The sequence below is a fragment of the Scomber japonicus genome, chromosome 18 (genome assembly GCF_027409825.1).
Source record: "Scomber japonicus isolate fScoJap1 chromosome 18, fScoJap1.pri, whole genome shotgun sequence".
NCBI lineage: Eukaryota > Metazoa > Chordata > Actinopteri > Scombriformes > Scombridae > Scomber > Scomber japonicus.
Genome location: NC_070595.1, coordinates 17,261,748 through 17,280,932, shown reverse-complemented (window position 1 = coordinate 17,280,932; position 19,185 = coordinate 17,261,748). Strand labels below are relative to the sequence as shown.

At 42.3% G+C, this 19,185-nt stretch overlaps 1 protein-coding gene across 1 annotated transcript; it reads left to right on the top strand.

The window, feature by feature from the left end:
- The first annotated feature begins 633 nt into the window (after positions 1-633).
- LOC128378902 (neurexophilin-1) lies at positions 634-15,926 on the top strand. Its single transcript, XM_053338480.1, has 2 exons — positions 634-690; positions 15,153-15,926. Exons 1-2 carry the CDS (start codon positions 634-636, stop codon positions 15,924-15,926), a joined length of 831 nt encoding a protein of 276 aa, XP_053194455.1.
- Positions 15,927-19,185: the final 3,259 nt, after the last annotated feature.

Sequence of the window (19,185 nt, the reverse complement as noted above, 5' to 3'; positions counted from 1 at the left end):
TGGATAGGTGGAGAGAGATGGAGATAAGGGGAGGGGGCGAAAGAGAGAAAGGAGATTCATGGTGAGAAGGAAGAGGGGGAGAGGCACACAGAGAGAGATAGAGAGAGGGAGAGAGAGTGTGATAGATAGAGAGAGAGAGAGAGAGAGAGAGAGAGAGAGAGAGAGAGAGGATGGAAACTGTTAAACTGTTCCCTCTTCCCAGTCTCAGCATCGCTCAGTTTCTGCAGGAGGCTGCAGCTTCATCCCTGTAGGATCTCCACTGGCACCGATAACAAGATATGATCTACCCACTTCCCAGTTAACCCGTTTCAGTCTGAGCTGGGATCTCTTTTATTTTCTGCATGGATAATAACAGCCTACCGCAAATTCATGGATTTCTCACACCACTACTAATTTGACTCAAACCCGGGAAAAAGACAAAAAAAGGAGGGGACTCCAAGTGATTTGTAGGTTTGTGGAAGCAGCACTTCAGCCTGCCTTGGACATGGGACCGTGCGTCAGCCGAGAGAGATCCGGTGCCGGAGGAAAAGCATCTTCCTGAAGGAGGAAAAGCCCGTCTGCGGGAGTTTTTTTTAAATCTTATTTTTGTTTTTTGCTACCGGTGAGGGGGAGCTGTGGGTTTTACGCGCCGGAATGATGCGTCCCAACCACGGCTTCATCCTGCTTCTCCTTAACGGGACCGCTTGTTTGGTAAGAAATGAGTGGGAGTGAGGGGGGGAGTCACAGAAAGGTCTTTACGCATTTAGCTCCAAATGACCTTATATTAGACTAATACATGCGTCGTGAGGTACGGTGAGATGTCTGCTTCCTTATTTGCGCCAAAACTTCCAAACTCGGTCATATAAGTGCACTAAATGTGTACGTTCAAACATGTGGGGACGGTAACTGATAGCTGAGGTGATGCTGGTCAAAATGATAAATTACCAGATGCTCAGATCAGATTGTGCATCTCGCAGAGCTGCAGGGATTGTGTTATTTTCTTGGCATTCAAACGTATTTCTCTCGATCTCTGTTTTATACTATTGTCTATTATAACTCCTGAGACAATAATATTCTCTGTGACCCTACTCGGCAGAGGTACGGCGGGTGCACTATCACTATTCCCAGCGGACACTCGTGCTGGCAGCGTGCAGAGCGCACCTCGCCACCGGTGACTAACACTAGTGTATTTTACTCTGTGCGTATTTTTGAGTCGCATCAGTCTTTTAACCTGTCATTCTTTATCTATTATTGGATTAACTGAAAGTGTGTAACATAGTTAAGCAGCACAATTGCACCATCATAATTAAATAAACTGGAAGCAGACATTTTAACCAGTGCAAGAGAAGAAACTAATAAAAAAAAATAATTTCGCTGCTTAGATTTGAGTTACATTTTTCATCCATTAGCTTCTGTCTCCAACCAAACTACAAAAAAAGTTGGTTTGCCTCCCAATCGTCCACATATTTGACTTTAGAATAGACTTGTTTAATCTAAGGGTTAATTTAACCCCATTTAGGCACTCCAAACGCATATTTTATCAGTTTTGTTTTTAATGACACTCTGTGGGGAGGATAAAGAGGCTGGAATACTTTTTCATGTCAAAGATCGACAGAAGGACGAGTCAAGGAGTGCTGTTTTTGGAAATTCTCTACTCTGAGGACTATCACCTTACAGCAGTGTCAGATATTACATACTGAATTTATACTGTAGGTGGGGAGATGACTTTGAAGCGTCTGAGTCATTTTCTTCTCTTAAATTGAGCTGATATTAATAAACGAGATAAAAGAACGTATATATTTTACCGAAGACATCTGTACTATGTTCTTATAGACCTCAACTGGCTAAAAACACCATCTGTGTGACATTTAATGTTCTGTCTTAAATGAATGCTTCCAAAATTACATAACCTTACAACCAAATCAAGATCACCCACTCCTCTTTCCTGTGCGTTTGCAAATTTATTAAAAAGCAGCCTTTTAATGAGAAATTAGCTCTTGATTCACTTGAGATAACTTGAAAACATCCTCCTGCTCGGAAAGCCTCTGGGCTGAGTAGCTCGCTCATCACAGGACCCAGGAAATGAGCAAGCTCCAAAAATGAAAGGAAAAAAACCCACACACACAAGTGCAGCAGAAATATTGAAGTGAGGTCGAGTACCTGTTTGATGCACCCGTTTGTGTCGGCGTCTCTTCAAGGATGACCTTAAAGCTTTCCGATTAAGATGTTATTCAGGTGCTCAGACTAAAGTAATGGCCCTTTTGGTGATCTGAGGTCAAACAGACCATGTTTGATGGTTGAAATGGACTGAACACACACACATTTACTCAGTTGAAACAGAGCAGCTCCCTGAGGAGGACAAGACCACACACTGACTTAAAATATGGGGAATGAGCCTTTTCAGTCGCTGTATAACTAGATACAAGAGTGCTGGATAATAGGCTTAACACTCACTCTAATGTTGTCTTGGTTCTGGGAGCTTTTTGTGAGCTGCAGGGCTACAGCCTATCATAACCCAGAAGGTCTGTGGCTAATGATAATGAAATTAATTGGAGATTTTTTTTTTTCCTCCCCCTCTCTCTCCAGACCATGTATCTATGAAAAACGTACATGACATCCCTCAGCAGGAGATCTTGGGTAATTCATTAGCCCCGTGACATTGATAAATTATGGAGCAATTCATAAATTAAGTAACTTTTTACTATGCAATAGAGTGGTGATTAATCAACGTATAAGCCTACTACGCATTAAAAATTCGATTTGGATGATTTTCTGTTGTAATAGCTCGGCAATTCTCAGAGAGGGTTTTAAGTCTCGAGGGACATTTTGTAAATGGCAACTAATATACTGTAGATGACTATTAACACAAGGTGCCACTGTTGTGGCTTAAATGATGAATGATAGGTTTTAAGTGTTAATTATTCTCTGTATTTGAATGAGGGGTTATGAATAATATAAGTCATCTCAGTTATGTAATTGACTGCTTGAGAAATTATGTTTATTTTTGGCAGAGTTATTTTTCAGCTGTGACGCTCGGCAAGCAGACTGGATTTGTTTCAGTGAACTAAATGGCTAATGTGCACATATATCAAGAGACTAATGTGCGGAAAATTTAGGTGGAGATTTCAATATTTGGTGTTTTTTCACTGTCATTGTGATTAGGGGACAGTTGCTGGCAAAACAGAGCTGAGATACAGGAGTAGCGATCGTTGTAAGGACAAAAATTAACCACTTAACAGATGCGGCAGATGCAAGGTGAACTGAGCCAGCAGTGTGAGCAGACGTAGACAGGTGCCTGTCGAAGATAAGTTGACACATTGGAAATAGAAAGAACAGGTATGGAGTGGTGTAAAGATGAAGAAGAAGAAGAAGAAGAGGCAGTGTGAGGAGTTATAGATAAAGTGCTAGAAAAATAATGAGTTAAACACCTTTAGAAGTTTGTGCACCTCATTGACAGTCATCACAGATTCTTTGACCCTTTTTTCCTCTAAAACATCCAAGAAAAATACGCTTACTATAATCCACACATAATTACAACTGCAGCAGTGTGTCTGAAAGGTTGACAATCTGAATCCTCAAACCCAGCCAGTGAAATTTGGGAGGGGTGAGGTGAGCGAGACACTTCCCGAACAGTCTGAATGATTACCAATAGAAGAATAAAGTGCCCTCGACACTCTCACCCCCTGCAATTATTCTGAAATCACTCCACTTTTCATACTGTCTGTTCTGAGTGTTATTTTAAATGACGTTCTTTTAACTCAATTAAAATGTTACTCATTCAGTACTCAGATAAGAGGGCATGAAATAGATGTTTGTGCTTTAATACATGGGCACATCCACAAAACAGCTTATTTATTCAGGAATTCTGACCTTGCATGTACGATAACCTTCATGTGGAGTTTACAGGGGGATGCAGGGGCACCGCTCTTCATATATGCTCGCCGTGAGCTCGCAGCTGCTCTTTCACACAAGATTTTTCAAGAAGGGATGAGCGTCAGGTAGCCTCTCTGTGGCCATGAAAGACAGGACCGCTTTATACTCCTTCTGATTGCTTTCAGTGCAGATGCAGTCTTCGACCATCATGCTTGATAACTGAATTTCACCTCCATAAGCGGTGCACAGAATGTCACTTTTTTTGCAGATTGAATTTCAGCAAAGACATTCATACATATTCTAAGGTTTCTGTGTCATCTTCTCCTTGCATGCACGTAGGAAATTCAAAAATATAAAGAAAACGTGAAACATGCATGAATGCACGTTGAAAAAAGTGTGGAGCTTGCACGGTAATGTTTTCCATTTCTAAACTTTTATCATCACCCTCCATTTGACTTTGCCGCGAGCAAGGAAAGACTTACTTATTTTACACGGCTTGTCAATTAAAAAACAAATTATATTTGTACAATGAAGGCTCCACAAAGCCAAAATCCCTTTCAGAACAAAGACAAGTTGAGCTGTACACCACAGCAATGGGGCACTTGAATCATACACTACAAGAACAGGGAAAATAAAAAGGCATACAAATCCAAGCAAGGCTGCCTGTAATTTGCCTTGAATGCCATGAGAGGCATGGTGCAAACACACACTGTGCAAACCTGAAGATTTATGTGTGTGTGAGGTTAAAAAGCAGAGGCTATCTGACACTAACTCTAACCACATCAGACTCCTCTCTCCGTTTTGGCCTGTCATGAAGTCTTAGATTCATGTTTCTTAGATACCTGTCCTCCTCGCTGGGTTGCTGACCTTGTCCACCCAGATACATCCCCGGCTAAGCAGAGATACCACCTTAATCCTGAGAAAACAAATGGAAAAGATCTTCACTGTCTGATGCAGCATACAGTATATAGCATGCAGACACAAATGTGAGACAGCAGGAACAGACTGAATACTAATTCTTTTTTTTTTTTTTGGCTTTCTCACTCTCTTGATTCTCCCCTTTTTGCGATCATCGTTGAAATCTGCATGTCAGAGCTCATAAGCTTCCGCTCTCCACCTCACATCCCCTCTTCACGTCTCCCACACAGATGCCGGAAACACAAAACTCATTATTGTTAAATTTCTATCATAAGGGAGGGTTTGGCTGCAGCTACAGACAGAGCAGTTTATAACACTGATGACATCTGTCCTGTACTTTTCCCCTGTGAGGGCAAAAAGGATCAGGAGGCGGTGATGTCGGAGAGATGGCTAAAGGGCTTCAGTTGAATAAACCTTCGCTCGATAAAGGAATTAGCAGTCACAGTTCAGAGAACAAAATCATAAATGTTTGATTATGTTGGGTTTTTGGAGGGAGTTACTTGACCATGATACCTCAGAGTGATGATAGATAACAACAGACCTAAAGAAAGATCTAAAATATCATTACATGACATGATTATTACTGCACAATTAACCTTTTTGTAAGTTGTTGGTTGGAATTTGCTGCTCTTAATGTTTGTTTTGCTGTTCTTAATGTTTCCCAAATCAACAAACTTGAGCTTGTTAAGTTTATTCATCATTTGAAAAAAACACTCAGCTTCAACTTCGATCTCAAGAACTTCCACTACCCCAAATTACAATCTGGATTTGAACTGCCTCCAATTTTGTAAACTTTTCCCCAGAGTGTCTCCAACATGTGTTACGAGATTCCTCACCGCCAAATTTACACTGTTAACAGTACAATAGTGGTCAGTTTGCACAGATGATCAAATAACAATTGTCTGTTTTCTTTTGCTCCAGAAATTTACTCTTGAAGTAGATCCACATGGCTCTTGGCTTTTTTTTTGACTCTGCCAGCAAATCTGTGGTAGTCTAACCGTATGATTTTTTAACATTTTAATTTATATTTTACAAATGAGAGACATCACAGGAACCTTATATTTTAAGAAGCAGGGCAGCTGCTGTTATAATGGACAGCCTCTGTAACTTCCTGCCTGTGGTGTAAAACAGCTTGAGTTATGCACAACCACAGCATGAATGACCCCAGTGGTGCGCCTCTCTCCCCCCGTTGACCACCCGCTGAGGAACCCAGTGGAGGACCCACCATCCACTTCCTCCCCCCTATCCCCCGCCTCAGGCTCCCAGCAGCCCCACATCCACAGCATAGACAAGCAGAAAGAGAGAGACAGACAGAGAGAAAGCGTGCTCCCTGACACACTGACAGCCCTTCATGGTGAAATGCCGAGCTGTCCTGAGACGGAGTACATTGTCTGCTCAAAACCAGCACAATTTATTGTGGCATTGCTCTCTGGGAGACTGCACGGGAGACAGTGCAGACCCTGGAAGAATATCTGTAGGTTTGTCTGCTGGTTTGGATAGTGAAAGGTGGATTACAGTGCACAGCTTAAAGAAAAAAAATGATTCATAGCCTTGGGTAGAATGAGTGGGCGTAACTCCCGGGGGATCCAGATAAAGATGCGCTTGACTTTCACACGGAGGAATAACGAAAGATGGGAAAATCCATAATAGACGTTTTAATTTCAGAGAGGTTCTGCTGGCACTGACAATAGTAAAAGTTGTTTTACTGCATTGTGAAAATGCAAACTGTTATAGAATACTATAAATAGTGTCAAAATAGAGTAACATTCTCATTGTTTCAAGATCGAGACAATATAAGAAAAGGGCCATAAGGGAACAGGGAATGTGGGTTTATTTGAAGAGGGAACATCAGGCTGTCACTGCAGTTTAACGCTGAAGGAAACGAAAGCTTTGGCTCATGCAGCAGGCTTTAAGGCTCACGCTGACCGCATCCCGGTGTGACTGGAGCCACTGGACACCACGCAAGAACGAAACCAGGGAGCAAAAGCCCATTTATATTCTCAATTCTCTCACAATCTGTAAACAGTCTGTCCTGCATGAATGAACATCGACTGTGCTAGTTCACCAGCATGCTGCCCAGTAACGGTACAGTGATTTTCAGGGTCAGAGTGGTGCACATGTCCAGACAAGGCCCACTGAGGGTCTTTACGTGGGGGTTTCCAATTAAAGCAATGCACAGCCACAGGGATCTAGGAATTTGGCTGAGCTTGAAAGAGAGCAATTCAAGTACAGTAAATGGATAAAAGGATCGTTTTAGCACAACGCAGGGATTTCTGTATTGAACTAAGATTGTATTGGTGTAGAATATATAGGACAATGATGACTCACAGTTACATTAACCTTTATTTGTCCAGAAAAAGTCCATTTGAGCAGTCGTGCACTTATCCATGCCCTTTTTCACAGTGACCCTGTTAAGAGCTGCGATGTCTGCTAACCTAAAGCACAACAAGGTATTTTGTTGTGCATTAACAAAATGTCATATGACTTTTTAAAAGCATTTTCTGAACTACTGCCTCTATACAGTAGTTAAAGCCTAGTTAGGTTAAGGTTGAGAGAAGATCACTTAATACTTAAAAGAGACCAATGTTGACTGTTGGTGGGAGATGCAATATATTCAATTTTCTCTGGTTGAAGTATCCTTTTTGAAGCAGGATCATGGTATGCTAGGGCCCGACCAATACTGGATTTTATGGACTGATGCTGATAGCAATAATGAAATGCACAGAATATGTAGATAAATACACAATTGTTAGCAATAATCCCTCAAATGTGGTTATCAGACACTTGCGGAAAAAAAGCATGCACATATTAAACTTGAATTAAGAAAAATGATCAAGTATACATAAAATGATGCTTATATATCTTTAAAAAATTAAAAAATATATCAGCACATACCAGGCAACATATCCATCAACACCGATATATCTGTGATAGGTCAATATCAGCTGGGCTTTACATGCATCCTCTTACTGCACTGACTAAAAGACGCCATCAATGATCACTAATCACAAAACACAAGTATCATTTAAAGTATCTGAACAAGGCTGTCATTTCCTGATTGTGTCTATACAACTTGAGGTGAACTATAGTTCACACCTGTTGTCAAGATGCACATCAGTTGTCTTTGTCTGTCGGGTAAGCACATGGGATCAGATTTCACTACGCTGCTCATGTTTTGTTTTATCTGTTAAAAACTGTTGCTGCCAAAAAGAAAAGAAAAACAAAGTTCTGCAAGAGAGACAGATAGCTGTGGCAGTTTGGTTCACTTTGGGTAGAGACTTCTCAGTAGTCCTGGCTGTTGTTGGCATATGCAAATCAATTAGTTTGTAGTCTTATACGCATGCAACCCGCAAAACGTACTAGACAGAGCTTCAAAGCAATCAGGGAGGCGTTCGTGTTCCCCATACAAATGTGGACACATCTGGTGCACCTTCGAGCTGAAGCCATCCAGTCCTGCAACCACAGCTGTATTTAGAGATGTCCACTAATTATCCGACGCCAAGATTCATTGCCTTTTAGTGATAAGTGTGAACATATTCACACATTTGCACACATCTCACAACAAATCCTCCAGATTAAATAACAAAATATGTCTTTTGTCTGCACACAGAACGACACATTGAGTTTTCTGATTAGTGGGCTTTGTCACTTGATTCTAAACATACTGTATGACTGAGTTTTCTTGGGAGGAGAGTCTCCTTACACACATTGCGTGCTGGGAGCTGCACAGTCAAATCAGTCACCTTCACTTAAGCAATTGAACTGCCTTGCACATGAGCATATTAATGGTTGGTGTGTGCAAAAAGAAAGAATGTTTTAACTGGCAACTGTTCAGCTATTTGTTTCTATGCACCTAAAATCCAACAGAAATACTACAGCATTAAGTCATGCAACAGACCTCAATAAGCCAGCAGTTGAGTGGAGGTTTTGAATTTTTTTGAACCTCCATGAGACGATTGTAAAGTCCTGGCAGCTTTAACCAGACAGGTGTGAATACTGTAGCAGCACTTCAATCAGCTCCGTCCCATCAGCCCTTGCTTTGCTCCCCGCTCCCTTGGGAGAGACTGGGGAGAAACCATCCCCTTGCCGCCCCCCTCTCCACCCTCCTCCTCGCACCACCAACTTGTCGATATCTTATAATGTAAAAATTTGATAGCCAATTCAGAGCTTGGCTTCTCCCTGAGCATACAGAATGAGCCCAAATCCACTGAGACCACACAACTGAATCTGTCCAAAATGAGACGGGGAAGAAGGTGGAGGACGCAGAAAAAGAGAGAAGGTATAAGAGAAGGTGGAAAAGAGTTTAAAAGAGAAAGATTCAGTGTCGTGAGTTTGTTCACCCACTGCAGATCTAAGCTCTAGTGACCCCTGAGAAGCTGGAGTAAATTATTCATTAAGAGTCAAATGGCTTGTTTCTTGTGAAATTGCCTTTCTCTTCCTCACCTCCTCTTGGATCTACACTAGCCAGAAGAATAATTAGTTATAAGGGCACAGCCATTTTCAGACTTTAATCATGTAACATAGAAGTCTCCTGCAGTGAGCATATTAGATGTGGAGACGGAGAGAGGAGACGGAAAGCGAAAGAGAGAAAAAAAAGAATAAAGCATTGACGAACACTTAAGAAATCTGAGCTGCCTGGGTCTTTAATTAAAAATTGATGTCATATTAGAGATGAAGATTTCAATGCAACAGCCAGAGGAAAATTGAGTGCGTATTGAACTTGTCGACTCACCAGGACAAGCACATGCTTTCATCCCTGCTCTGCTGGGTGGCTGTTCAGGCTGATTCTCTGTATCAATCAGTCAATCAATCAATCGATCAATCAACTTTTTTCCAGATCTTGCATCTTTACGATGTTTGGTGATTTGCAGGTCAAAAGACTGTAAAATTGATCTCTATGCCAAATTAAAATCAGTGAAATGCTGTGGAGGGAGTATTTTTATGTGATAGAGACATCTAAAAGTTTTCACTCAATTAACCAAATGAAGTCGGTTTTAACAAAGACTGATCAGGAAGTTGCCAAATTAGTGCTCACATATAATAGAAATATAGTATATATGTATATTTCTTCGCAAATAGAGCCACAGTCTAGTGCTACCTTTAATTTTTATTATCTGCCAATCTATTGAATCATCTATGATATTTCCTTTATTATTTAAACCACCAATAACTAACTTTTGGCCACTAAGGGGCAGCAGAAACAAGCTGTGAGCAGAAACACTGAGAACTTATAGGTTGATATCGCAAAGTTGTTAACAAACATTTGCCTATTTAGACATTTAAGCAGATATAAAGGGACATAAGATTTCATTTTGTCTTGCTGGTGTCCACCCACTGCATGAATCATTCTCCTTTTAGCTCTAAATATCCATCCCTTTAACTGCTACGTAAATGCTGTGCTATCTGATAACATTTGGTGCTCAATTTTTAGAGATGTTTCCCTGAAAACAGCTGCCTACTGTGACCAAACACAATGTTATGAGAGCTGTGAGAGTGAACCAAAACAAGAGTTTGAAACCAAAATGATGAGAGCTGAGGAGAGCTGCAGAATCAGGTTACAATCCCGGGTGGGTTCCTCATTAAAAGTGACCCCTTACACATAACCATTTAATTAATTGATGTAATAAAAAAAACACTGATTATAGATGCTTTTATAAAGTAATTAATCTATAAGAAAAAACGCCTGTCAGAATTAGCAAAAACCTTCCAAAATCTATAGATGTTGAAATTTAAAATCATATAAAACAGAGAAAAGCAGCAAAAGAAGCTGCAACCAGATAATGCTGAATGTAGAAAAATATGTTTACTCATTTATCAACATAATTGTTGATCGACTAATCAATGTATGAAGTAAGGACGAGTAGGATTAGTAGTAAGACAAGTTGCAACTCCTGCATTTTCAGGAGGCCAACAAATGATGTCTCAGTGTGTAAACTGATTTTAATTTCAGTGCAGTATCCACTTCATTGGTTGATACACTGGTCTGTCACCAGTCCCGGGCTTCTGTGAGAGTTATGGCACAGATTTCAGTTAAGTGGCTCCCTTATCTCTGTGCTATATTATGGCAATAGTGTGCTTCTGTCACCAGGGGAAAGGGGTTAAAGCGGTGTACCTGTCACTGTAACAGGCTGATTATTGCCTGTGGAGCTGGCAGGCTTGTGAGGATCGCTCCCCTCTCCACACTCCCTGCTGGGAGAGAGGCCTGGGGCCTGTGCTCATTGAGGCTGAATGACTCACAATTACCACAGCGACAGAGCCTGCAGCCACCTCCCATCCTCTCCAGCCGATTCACTGACTCACTTAGTGCACATGACAAATGACAAAATCACCCTGAACCTCCGCCCCCTCACTAAGACCTGATTGCCCATCGCCCACACTTTGCCTACTGTACTTAAAGCTGGGATAAATCTTGCCAAGCTTCATGAAACAAAACAAACTTGTTCTGAAATGATCTTGTTCTTCTACTGACTACAGCCTTTCAAAGCAACAGTTCACTATACACTGTAATATGTACAGTACATGTCAACATAACACTATCCAGAACGGGCTATTTGCTTGGCCTCAGATATTACTGCTTGCTGCTTTTTTGAGAACTGCTCATCCAAACAACTTCACCCTCAACACTGCATTTCCTGGGGTCCTCAACCATACACCCACCAAGTGTGAAGTCGATCAGATGGGACAGACACGCATACATGCAGACAGACAGACAGACAATCTTTCCTTTTTAGTTAGATTTTTGCTTAGATTAGTTTCATTGAGGTGAAACTGTCATCATGTGTTATCTGTATTAGCTGCTGTGTGTCACTTCAGGCAGGTTAAAGATCCACTAGTAAACAAATGCACTGTCGGTATCTACACAGGTATTTGTAGCCGCCATATTGGAAAGGGCTGAGATCGGCTACATGTGTTCTTTTAATGATATCTTTAACATTTCTCATCCAAACAACCTCACGCTCCATGTTGCACTTCATTGCGTCCACAGCAACACACCAACCAAGTGTGAAGTAGACTGGATGAACAGTTCTTGAGATATGCAAAGGACATACATACACCGACAGACAGAAAGACAGAGAGTCTTTGCTTTGTAGTTAGATGCATATTTTGGTATGACCTAGTGAACAGTAAACTTTTTACATTGCATTTGCAGCCCTAGAATAATCCACTGAAGTCTTTTAAAACACTTCTGCAGTGCTATGACACTGATAACTAAAAAAGAAAAAGTAGAAGCCATCTCTGGGTGCATCATCAAAGGATGACTTCTTAGACTTGATTTTAAATATGAAAGCAAGTGAGTGAGATGAATACCCAACATTATGTCTTGCCTGTTAACAAATCAATGTCAGGGTATGCATACAAAAAAAATGTTAAAAATATTCCAGTAAAATGAAGCAATGTATTAAAACCTTTGGCATTGTGGGGTGAAAACGACAGGGAAGTCAGGGGTTATGCTACACCATTCAACTTGCTTACATTGCATGAGTCAAAGTGGGAAGAGTGCTGATAATTAAATGGTACACCTCATATACTCTCCTAGTTAAATGCAGAATGGCGAGAGAGTTGTAACAGTGTGCAGTTTTGAGAATGGAGTGAAAAAATAATGCTTGTTATAATATTTAACGATGAGAAATGTGTTCTTTGCTGCCATATAAAATGTGACCTCAGTGACCTCAGAGATGTGGCGTTCCCCAAACCACCAACAGTTTGAACACGTGAAAATTATAATTAAGAATACACACTACAGGCTACTTACAATAACGTTTACCCGCAAATTAAAAGGCTGTGCATTTAAATTGCATTTTAAGGCATCATAGCGGTGTGGACAACTGCACAGTACGTGTTCTTCCTCTGCAGCAATAATTACAGAACTGGCTACGGTTTTTTACTTCTTTTTGTCAGAGCCATATTAAGCTCATTGTAACATTTGTCTTTGACAATGATGCTGCACACTGAATCTGACACCTCCAGCGGTGCCAGACACTTAAATCATCTGTTCAACAGAAGCACAATGCTCACTTCATCTCTTCTCCTGCAGTCTGGCCTCTCAGCTCTCTAATGAAGACTGTGCAAGAGAGGGAGGGATGCCTTGCTCAATACGTAAGCTACAAAGATCCCTGCAATATGTTTTTGCTCAGATATGAGCATTGGCTCTGTCTGAGAGTCACTCTAGACAAGCGAAAGCGCTGGCAAAATTATCAGGATCTTAAAAGCAATGGACAGTTTCATAGAAATCAAGAATGACATATTTTTTCCAGAACCCTAAAGGGCTTTTTTGTAGGAAACTGCAGGGCCTCTTAAGTGCTATCTAGGGAGGCAGGCAGAGTGCTACCCTCTGTGCCCAGCAGCCACTGGCTCATTGAAGAAGAGAAATCAAACACAAACTAGGGCTTCAATAGGAGCTATAAAATGGTATATTTGTCATCAAAGTCATTCAGCCTGTCCTCAACATCCCTCTGTGAAAAAAGCAAAGATACATTTGAAAAGATTAAAATCAATATCTCTTCAGTTCCTCTAAATTTGTGTTTATTATTAATGAGTTCTGGATTCTCGAGGACGCTATCAGAACTATCTGATTCAAGAGGAAAGAGTCCTTGTCAGAGCTGTTATCGGTCCCTGCGGGGAGGCTAAAGGATCTGAGTGGCAGTGTAGCGTAGCAGCAGACAGGTAACTAGAGGAGAGGGCGTCTGGCCTCGAACTCCCCGTGGGAATAAGGCCAGATTAAGGAAAGAAGGGAGTCCTCTTATCTCAGTCCAAACACCAGACCACAATCACATCAGTGGGAATCCTCACAAGGGAAGTTGAAATGCGATACACGTTGTTATGAAAGGAAATACATGTTTTCAGAGAGACAGAAAATCAATATCGCTGACTGACTGCGGTGCAAGTGAACAAATCTGAGAGAGCTTGAAAAACCTGCATAAAATGGAATAAAAATGAGTCAGACTTAATAATCCTGACTAAGCCTGTATAAGGAAGCCCTGGCAGTCAAGACAGTAGATGGATCAGAGCACAGACAGGGATGCATGCATTATGCATCATTGTAAAATCTCTCCGGGTACAACGCACACACAAACTTACTCTGCCGTTCACATTTGCATCACTTATTGTTTACGTTTACCACAACTTAAAATTCACAAAGGGTGTGTGTGTATGTGTGTGTGTGTGTGTGTGTGTGTGTGTGTGTGTGTGTGTGTGTTCTCCACTACTGAACCCAGGACATAACCATGCTGGATACTTCCATGGCACATTAGACAGAAGCTACCTGTTAATAGAGCATTACTGTTGAATAATTACCCATTACTTTGCTCTCACATTCACATCCTCTTCACAAAGCTACTGCTGAGCACAGCAGCACTCTTATCTCCCTCACTACTCTTCCCCTCCCTTCAGTTGATGTTAACATCTGACAGCTTTGTGTGTGTGCCGATACAGATTTTTTTCTTTAATTAAAACACTGGAAGTCTTAATTGGACATTACACTTTATTCTTCTGCCCCCCTGCTTGCTCCCCTCCCCTTTCTCAAACACTTTGATCCTCCAACCAAATATTTCGAGGCAATAATACTTCCCACTGTTCACAGATTCACACCGCAGTGTTTAAGAAGCTAAAAGCTCATTTTAAAACAGGAAAAACGGCATAGTCTGCTTTCCTCTTCCAGTTTGTTCATTTAGGATTTTATATAAAACAATTTCTCTCCAGTTAGAAGATCTTCAAGTGACCTTTTCTAAATGCAATAGTTGAGAGTGAGAATCATTAAGATAACACCTCGGAGCTTTGGCAATACAATAATAAGTGTTTTATAACTGCTACCTTGAATCCTGCTCATTTTGGTCCAACATCTATTGTCAGGGAAACAACTTTAGACGGCATTTCTTAATGACATAGCTTTATTGTTTTACAGGATTGCAGCCTCTAAAGAAAATTGTCCACCCTCACAAATATCGATTAAACTGCCCGTGACCATGGGAGTAACAGACTTTATGTGAATCCAGTTTTGGTGTGGATTTTCTGTTTGAAACCGCTCTTTGATCCCTCTGGCATCTCCAGTAGCTCGAAAGAGGCATACGGGCCCATTACATGTGAGCTTAGGGAATTACATCGGCTCTGTGAAAACTAGACATAAAGGAGTATTTTCTCCTGCAGCCGAGGTAAACAAAAGAATGTAATAATAGCTATACCTGCAAAATTTCAACCATTTATTTATATATATAACATTGATAGAATGTCACGGTTACTACCACGAGAGGTATGAACGGTAAATTAAGTATCGATTAAACCTTTAATTTGTTTTCTGTCCACATTTCTCTCTACCTTGCTAATAACCGCCTATTTTCTTTCTCTATTTCCCCTCCCCTCCCCGCCTCCACCTCTTCTCTCTTTAGGTGGCCCTGGGTCAAGAAGACGACTCCTCCAGCCCCAAGAGCTCTTCAGACGACTCTTCCAAGACGGTGGGCCTCCTGAGCGGGCAGGCGTCGATCTCGCCCCTGAGCCGCTGGATGCTTCACAGTAAGAGCAGAGCGGCTAATGCCACCTCTCTGGAGCTGCCCTACCGCTCCCCGGTCCCTTTCTCAAAGGAGGAGTTTCCTAAACAGGAGTTCTGGGAGATGTTGGGCAGCGACCTCCTTAAACCCGACGCCTCGAGCTCCAGGGTCAAACGCCGGCCCATCGTTAAGACCGGCAAGTTCAAGAAGATGTTTGGCTGGGGAGACTTCTATTCCAATATCAAGACGGTGCGGCTTAACCTGCTGATCACCGGCAAGATCGTGGACCACGGTAACGGCACGTTCAGCGTCTACTTCCGACACAACTCCACGGGCCAGGGAAACATCTCGGTCAGCCTGGTGCCCCCTGTTAAGGCGGTGGAGTTTGACCTAGAGCGCCAGAGCGTGGTCTACCCCAAGGACTCCAAGATCTTCAACTGCCGCGTGGACTATGAGAAGGTGGATCGCAGCAAGCGCACCTCGCTGTGCAACTACGACCCGTCCAAGACCTGCTTCCAGGAGCAGATTCAGAGTCACGTGTCCTGGATTTGCTCTAAGCCTTTCAAAGTCATCTGTATCTATATTTCCTTCTACAGTACGGACTACCGCCTGGTCCAGAAGGTTTGCCCGGACTACAACTACCATAACGAGATGCCCTACCTGCCCTCGGGCTAGAACACTTGAGGGGGATAGGAGAGGTGGGAGGGGAGAGGAAAAAGGGGTGTGAGTAGGAATGACTGCATCACTTGAGGAGGAAACCAGGGCTGTTAATCGTCTTCAGTGCCACTGTGGTAGTGAGACACCTTAAAAAAAAACCCTCTCTGTAGCCTGACTATAGTAAGATGTAAAAACATATATGCAAAACAAATACTACAGTATGCAGATAACGAGGCATTTGGAATGCTTAACTGCAGCATTCATTAACTGGACTGGTAATGTAAATTAAATACCGCCAACACGCACATTCTTACCTCAATCCAGTTTCTAAATGCCAACTTCTCGCCAGGTTATTTCCCTCTTCCATCAAGTCATTTGTGAATGTTGTCTGAATGTCCTTTTAATCACCATTTATGATATTTCTCTTTTACACAGTCACAAGACAGTCTTTTGAGAGAAAGCGAGCATTTAAATGCTTGGATAAGATTCACCGAAGAGTTGTATACAAATTCAGACTTTATTACAAAGCAGCATACAGTGTTTAAACAGCGTACACTGTAAAGGAGAAGAAAAAAAAACAATCATGATGTAAAACTTACCAGAGGGAACACAAAGCATTGTTTTTTCTTTCCCACAGAGAACAGCTGAATGTAAAGTGTAACCAACCACAGGATCATTCAGGTAACACTCAAGGTCCTTTTAAAGGGCACTTTTTTTTATGTGAACTGAAATCCATTCCCAGAACATGTTTCAAAACTCCTCTTCTTACTCAGTTTCTCCCTCCCTGCTCACTTGTAATCATCCCATCATGTCATTCCCGACGTGCAGTGTTTACTCTTAACACCCTGCCAAATTTATATCCAGCATTTCTGTCACCTGCCTTCTGATGAAAGACGGAAAAGATGGAGGGGGGGGGGGGGGGGGGCGGAGAATAAATAATAAAATTTGCAAGAAAAAGCAATTGCTCAACAAAGATTCAGGGCCAGGGCTTAAGACAAGTTCAGTGCAAGGGAAATAACTAGATTCTGCATAGAGATAGAATTGGCCCTCCACACTTAAGAGAGAGAGAGGGAGGTGGGGGAGTGAGAGAGGGAGAGAGAGAGAGATTCAGTGAGCTCTTTTAATTAAAGTGGAGAAGGAGATGTAGAGTATGCAGCTCCTTCTATTGTCCCCTCTGTATGAAAAAGATTACATTTTGTTGCCGTCAGGATTCCTGATTTCACGCCTTGATAACTTTGACTGTGTGAGGGAGATTGCTCTCTCCCGACAAATACTGTGCTCACTAAAGTCAGCCCGTTATCTTGAATAAATGAAAATATTATCATAATAATTACATATAATTTAATCTCCTTTAGAACTAATTAAGGTTTCAACGAGAGGGCAAAATGTATTCCTAAAAATCAAGTCAGCGGGTAGGAGGATAAGAGGACGTTCACGGGGATTGTTGTGTTTTTGCATGGAGCCAGCAGCCAAAGCTCAGCTCAGAGTTAACTGCGCTCATTAAGATAAATGGCCACTGGCTGGCCCGTCTCATGTTGCTCTCACAAACAATATCAGTGAAGAGCAGCGTACAATGGAGCTATGAATTAGGAAGCCTGACATTTTTGTGTGCTGAGAGGTTACCGCTATCCTGTTTGTACGGACGCGATGACTTCTCGGTTCATTAATGATGAACAGTCACAAGACAGGTGTGAAGAGTCATTAAACGGTGATATCAGATAACCTGTTTGATGCTAATGTGCTCTGATACCAGGGATACGGACGAGATCCGTACATGTGCACGCTTGGCTGAAACTGTGCAGTGATGTCCCAGGTGGACAGGTGCAGCAGTGAGCGGTCACCATGAAGCCATCCTCCTGTGGGTGGTAGCATAAGGCCAGACATAAATACAATCGCCTTGCCCCGCTCTGTGTGAGCTTGGATGAGCGAGAGTAGGAGGGGAAAACACAGGCGCAGTGCTAAAGATAGTAACAAGGACCTGTAAATCTGCACATCAAAGCTCAGAGTTTTTAATTTACTCTTAAAGAGGGGGGTAGTTCCTCTCCACGTGCGATGAAATCAACTTGTGGCCCAGAGCAAATGGCATCAGCGCACAGGCATGTCTGCAGGGGACAGACAGCAACACCACCTGCAGCCGCGACAACGGCTGTTCATCTGGCAAAGCCAAAACTCTGTCTCCTCTTGCTTGTGTTTGTTTCATCTGGGTAAATATTCCATATAAGCAACCTTGCCTGTTAACAACACAAGTATCCATCCGGCTTATCTCTTACTGTTAGTGTCTCACAATCAAGAATCCCTGTAGAGGGGATTTTCCAGAGTGCCAACTTTGAGAGAGCATACAGTATATATAGAGACTTTGGATGGAAGCAATCAGATTGTGATATCCTCTACGTCACAGTAACAGTTTATGTAGTATTTATTTGAAGGTATACATACAGGGTCCCAGTAGAGCATGCAATATAGATGTAGTTCTGGAAGCAACTCAAACTAAACACCTGACACTTGCCTGAAGGTCCTGCTCCTGTAATGCTGGAAAGAATGACTGCTCATGCTGTATTCATTCATTTCCTCACCCTCCACCCCTGTCTGCCCCTTTTCCCTCCAGACATCTGCATGTTACGCCCTGCTGTCTTCACGCTGTTGACCCCCCAACTCCCTGTGTGTGACCCGGCTGACTGGCCTCAGCCTTCGTACCCTCACTACCTCCCTTACCCTGGCGTTGAACCCTGCTGTGGGTAGTTCCTCATTGCTGCCCCACCCACCCTCTTGTGCACAGTGCTGAGCTGAGCCGGCTAATCTCTGTGAGTTTAACGGCGAGCCAACTGAACGTCAGCAATGAGAACTCCCCTCTCTCCTTCACTATCTATCTATTTCTCTCTATATCTATATCCCATCAAACAAATGCGTGCACACACACAGCTCTTAAGATTTGCTGGTTTAGGTATTTTCCTCTCTCCTGTTCAAAGCATCTTACATAAGCCCCTGGATTGTGAGGACATGAAATCTCCTCGAGAGCATGCCAACGGAGTGCCCGACACAGATACGCCCCAGTAACCTCAATACTCCTCTCCCCCCCTCCTGCAGGGCATCCGGAGAGAAGCTGGATATTCACACATGTTGGAATCAAAGCCGGGCAACATGAGCTCGCAGCACCGAACTGATGTTGAAAAAAATAAAACATGGACACATGTTGGGTTACCTGCCGGGAAGAGGACCCTTATTTTGCTCCTTACCGATCCTCTCAGATTTACAGCAATACTCTCAGTGAGACTCCACC